This window comes from Ctenocephalides felis, unplaced genomic scaffold (genome assembly GCF_003426905.1).
Source record: "Ctenocephalides felis isolate EL2017-DRISC unplaced genomic scaffold, ASM342690v1 CF-g0.4_SCAFFOLD_01170, whole genome shotgun sequence".
Classification (NCBI taxonomy): Eukaryota; Metazoa; Arthropoda; class Insecta; order Siphonaptera; family Pulicidae; genus Ctenocephalides; species Ctenocephalides felis.
In genome coordinates this window covers 82,358,913-82,364,341 of record NW_020537324.1, presented here as the reverse complement: position 1 = coordinate 82,364,341, position 5,429 = coordinate 82,358,913, and the positions used below count along the sequence as shown (strand labels likewise).

General features: G+C 27.6%; 2 protein-coding genes across 2 annotated transcripts; both read right to left on the bottom strand.

Moving 5' to 3' along the window:
- Positions 1-421: 421 nt before the first annotated feature.
- On the bottom strand, positions 422-1,996 carry LOC113367784 (zinc finger protein OZF-like). The gene is made up of 5 exons (XM_026609364.1): positions 1,871-1,996; positions 1,219-1,759; positions 947-1,151; positions 652-887; positions 422-564 (listed from the first exon to the last, which is right to left on the bottom strand). The coding sequence occupies exons 1-5, from the start codon at positions 1,994-1,996 to the stop codon at positions 422-424; spliced, it is 1,251 nt and encodes a 416-aa protein (XP_026465149.1).
- A 2,115-nt stretch (positions 1,997-4,111) lies between these two features.
- On the bottom strand, positions 4,112-5,211 carry LOC113365681 (TIP41-like protein). The gene has a single exon (XM_026607196.1). The coding sequence runs from the start codon at positions 5,009-5,011 to the stop codon at positions 4,181-4,183; it is 831 nt and encodes a 276-aa protein (XP_026462981.1). The 5' UTR covers positions 5,012-5,211; the 3' UTR covers positions 4,112-4,180.
- Between the last annotated feature and the right edge of the window lie 218 nt (positions 5,212-5,429).

Here is a 5,429-nt window from a genome sequence, read left to right as displayed (position 1 = left end):
CAAGGCTTTACAATTGCTCTTGCAAGGTATTTTGTTATTGAATATATTTATACATCAATTTTATACCTCAATTTGAAGATGCTTTTAATATTGTTAAAATTATAAATGAATTTTAATATTGCATTTATTATTTATTGATAAATTTGAATTATGCCATTATATACAATATTAAATATAAATAACATGAGACTTTTTTTCCATTTTTATCTGTAAATTGATTTATAAATTATATAAAACTATTGTTTCATAATTACCATGAGTAATAAAATTATTTTTTAATAAATTTATCATCATACTTTAGTTTAAAATATCAATTTGCTAGTAAATTAAATAAATTAGCAATATTATATAAATTTTATTAAATTAATACAAAACAATAAAAAATACTGTACAAATATTTTTTCTCAATACTAAATTGTATTCATATTGCTATGTGCATATCTGGTTCTATAACTATTTCATTTATATCGACTAATGCTTTAACATCTTCAATTTGTTTATTATCTAACACAAGTCTCACAATAGTTTCAGCCACATTAATTTTATCCACAGATGATGGCAGATCTAAAACATATCCAATAATTATTTATATATATATATATATATATATATATATATATAGTGTACCAAAATGACCTAGCTTTTATTTACCTTTTTTGTTCAATTCGCCTTTCTTATGAGTATTCATATGTGCTGCTAAACAATGCGATTGTATAAAACCTTTCCCACATACATTACAAATATGGTCTCGTTGTCCTGTGTGTATTTTTTTATGAACTGCCAAAGTGCTAGCACGATTAAAGGATTTTGAACAAAAGTTACACTGATAAGGCTTTTCTCCAGAGTGTATTAAGGAGTGGCGCTTTAACTGATCTTTAGCAGAAAATCTATAAAGAAAATCAAGATGAACTAAGTAATATTATAATTGTATTTATTATTTATATACCTTTTATTGCAGACTGTGCACGGATACGGTTTTTCACCAGAGTGTGATCTTAAATGTAGTTTTAAGTTATGAGAAAACCGATAACCCTGGCCACAAATATTACAGATGTATGATTTTTCATTTGTGTGTGTTAACATGTGCTTTTTGAAGTCACTTTTTTGTATACAGCCTTTTCCACATATCATACAGAGGTGAGGTCTTTCACCTAAAAGAAAAATAATATTAGAGGAAAACTAATAAAAAAAATTATAATTATTATTATAGTTTATTACCTGTGTGGGTCATTTTATGATTCCTCAACGAAGCAGCCTGCCTGTATCGTTTACCACATATATCACATTCATGAGGATTTTCGCTTTCATGTGTTGCCATGTGGCCATCGTATGAGTTTTTGGTTTTGAAACTGGCACCACATTGGCTGCACAAATAAGTATTCTTATCAGAATGCAACTGCAGGTGATATTTAAGAGAAGAGTATGTTTTTAATTCTTTATTGCACTGAGGACATGTGTGTTTATTTGTTTGACATTTTGTTAAATTTTTTTTGGTGTGTTGCTCACTCTGTTTGCTCTTGTCAACACCAGGATCAGTTTTCAAGATGATTTCTTCAGTGGAGTTTGAGCTGGAAACACTTGAGATGGTAATGGAATTTATAGTGTTTAAATGTGTTTTGTTGTCTTTATTAGGAGATAGTGTTTTTTGTCGTAAAACGGTGTCGCTATCGCGACATTTTTGTATGAATTTAAGTGTTTTATTCAATTGTGCAAAACATGTGTGACATATCTGTTCCGGCAAACCGTCGTCCGCCATAACCTAAGGTAAGACGTCAAAAATTAATACTATATTAATAAAATCACATACATCAGCTATATTCTTATGTTTCTTATTATCTAAGTAAATTATCCATTATCCTTTATCTTTTACCTGTATTTGAGTACAAGAAACTAATATCTCAGCAAGTTGCTTGTCGTTGAACAAAAAATGCATTTTTCCTTTATCGCCTAAACAAACTCGACAAATTGTTGTAGGTTTTTCATAAATAGTCTCCATTTCGGATATTAATTAGTATTTTAATTATGCTTTATTGTTTTTGACATGTTTTTGTTTTGGTCGTGTTTTGATGTTAATGAGAGTTTGACAGGTGCTTAAGGTTTCACATGAAGTTGTTGATGGTGGAAAATGGCGCGGTTTTTGAATTGTTAGGATTTGAACATTTTTGTGTAATTGAGGGTTATATGTTAATATTAACTGGTAATTAATGAATCAGTAATTGTAGATATGTATATATTTCTTGCATATATCTTTCACAATTTATGCAAATAAGTAGGTTTTGTAAAGTCTAATTGGTTTTATTCTTGAATTTGTGATTTTTTTTTTGAAAAATGTGTCCCAAAGCAAATTATACTAATTGTATCCAAATACTCTCTTTGATGGACTTATATATAACGGATTTTTCCTCAATTTATCTGAAGATAATATCAATTTTCACTAATTATTTTTCGAATCACAAACAAAATAATATAAATATTGTATCTAAATACTGTTAACAGTAGTATAAAAATGTTTATGCTAGAATATATCAAACTAGGGAATGCAATACCGGTATACCGAATTACCGGTAAACCGCCCGATTTTTCGGCGGTATTTTTACCGGTTTTTACCCCAAAAATACCGGTATTTTCGGTATTGTTACATAAGCGCTATTTGATACATAATACACTAAAGTTTAAATTTCTCGGAACAAATTTATCTTTAAGTTACATAATGGCATAAACAGCTATATCTTCAAGTGATTCTATAGGATAAACAAATGTCGAATATTATCTCACTCGTCATTAAACTGAATATTTATTGCTTTACTAAGGGCTTCATATCGTGTTACAATAAATAGAATTGGACTTATAGATTATGATGTTTGTTTCATCTTTTGTAAAAATGTAACGGTTTTTTAAGTGATATTTGCGCCAAAATATTTTATATCATACAGATTACCACTGCGTATTCTTTTTTTTTCTAACTTTATACATAATTATTATGATAATTAATAAATATTTTTGCTTCTTATTACAATTGTGAAATATTATTTTTCGAAAACGTTTCGAAGTTTGAAAATACTATAGAAGCATCACATTGTTTTAAATAACAATACTCAACAATTATAGTAACTTATTATTTATCTCGACAAAGTATCCGATCTTAAATTAGTGCAAAAAATTTATTATTTTAAAATATTGGAGATTATGCTAATTTAACACATCAGATACAGACAATACGGTTTATTATAATAATGTAATATGATCTTTTATGAGTTTTTGGTCGTTCATACTCATAAGTTTGTTTTTGGCGAAAATTACTCAATATACTCGATAGTGATAATGAATTAATTAAATTGCATATACTTTTGTTAAATTATTATTTAAAAAAATAAACTTATTGTTTTATTTTATTGGTTAGTTGAATATAGTTGTAGTTGTATATACATTTTTTTTATATTTGTACTACTAACTTTCAATATTGTTTACGTTTGTTTAAGATAATAAAAATACCGGTAATTTACCGGTATTCCGGTTTGAAAATGAAAAATTACCGAAATGAATTGAAATTTTCCATCGGTATTGCATTCCCTATATCAAACTCTTTATATTATATTTAATTTTAGATGAAAAACAATTAATTTTAACTTTGATAAAAATGCCACTTCTGAAAACCATTTGATTTATTATGGGCATATACATTTTTTAACTTATAATAATTATTCTTAACATGAAAACTAATACACGAGTAATTTCTTTCAAAGAAAATTATTCAAAAACTTATTTCCTTATATAAATATCATTTTATTGTTTTAACAATAAAAATAATATTTTCCCACTTCTGGAATGTATGATTTTGAAAAATATTAGAAAAAAAAAACAAAATCGGAGCTGTTTTTGAGGACCTTTTGTTGAAATCCTTTATTGAATCTTTTATTAAACTTATCGGGAAGTTCAAGCAACTTGCCTGAAGTCAAACTTTTGTTTGTTTCTTTTCAGGCAACAAATTTGATTTTTATAAATAATTTTATTTCAAATGAGATATAGTAATTACATTTATATATTTGAAGATAATGATTTTATCAAAACTTCAATTTATTTCACATTTTTTACAAAGTACTGTTATGCCATATATTACAATAAAAAATACCCACTAATAAATTATAACAAAAACAAAAAACATGAATCAAAACGTTAAGTTTTATGATTTGGGTAATGTAAGCTTTTCACATATTTTTGTTTGCAGACTTAAATGCTTAGCAATCTCGTTCGGTTCTATAAGCAAATATTTTGGCACAGTTAACTCCTCGATTTTGTTCTCCTTAGATGTGTATTCCCGTATTATATAATCCTTTCCAACTTCATAAAAGTATCTGGTGTCATTGATTTTCACCAAGACCTCATCTATTCTCAAAAAATAGCGTAGAAGGATAAAAAAACTTGAGGGCATAACTCGTATCTTCACATTTAACGATGCAATACCATTATCATGCAGCTCATCTTCAAACAAACTTAAATCGTGATAGAAAAGGATTTCCTCACGTACTTTGAGTTTATCCAAATTAATTTCTTCCTCAGTTGTTTCTACAGTTATTTCTTCACTAACAGTACCTTTGTAATCAGTGGAGAACGTCCAGTCAAACGGTTTGATTTTTTTTGTATCCAAAGTATCAGGGTTGTCTTTACGGGATTCCAACCACATCTCTGAACAAGCTATTTTGGTGTTATGGATGTCTCGGACACGTTTTAGGGCATCCAAAGCATTGAAGGTGATTGTACCATGGTTTTTGTATTTCAAAGCAAGAACGTTTTTAGGAAAGACCATGTCGGGTAGATGAGGGATTTCTAATATTTCGTTGTAGCTGCATAATAAGCATTTTTCTTCGGGAGTGTCTTGGCATTTTGTAGGACTTGTGCACATACTGTGCAATATGTGGGATTGGGTGTAATTTATATTCCAATCACGAAATGTGAATTGTTCAGAAGTCTTGGGCAGAGTTCTTATTGGTACACCCTCGTTTGCACTTTGCATCTTGGTAAAAGAATAATATATTAAATTTATAAGTACACAATTAATTTAATTTTAAAAAAATACTTTGTCTTGTTATATTTTCATTTTTAATGTATAATTTTTATATATGATATTTGTGATAATGTTAATGAAATTGTAGAGTTAACTATATATATTTATGAGTATTTTTATTAATTTTGAACTTGAAATAAACACTGTCGGCCTTGTACACTGAAATTTTTGACATTAAGGTTAATGCGATTGTGGAGACACCTATCGCGAAAATCTTGCAACCGTAAGAATAAAACCGTTATAATTTGAATTTTAATTTTAATTTTAGTATTATAGAAATACAATTTACAACCTATTCATACAATGTTTTCAGATATTCTACAACATTTTTAGTCAATCTACAATTTTATTAGACAATCAACAGCAT

What these genes read in the sequence shown, in the direction of transcription:
- LOC113365681 (XM_026607196.1), bottom strand. Translation starts at nt 5,011, where the DNA reads ATGCAAAGTGCAAACGAGGGTGTACCAATAAGAACTCTGCCCAAGACT.
- LOC113367784 (XM_026609364.1), bottom strand. Translation starts at nt 1,996, where the DNA reads ATGGAGACTATTTATGAAAAACCTACAACAATTTGTCGAGTTTGTTTA. An exon ending in TGCACAGTCTGCAATAAAAG is followed by an intron (nt 888 to 946) that starts GTATATAAATAA and finishes TTTTCTTTATAG; the next exon opens with ATTTTCTGCTAAAGATCAGT. An exon ending in AGGCGAATTGAACAAAAAAG is followed by an intron (nt 565 to 651) that starts GTAAATAAAAGC and finishes GATATGTTTTAG; the next exon opens with ATCTGCCATCATCTGTGGAT.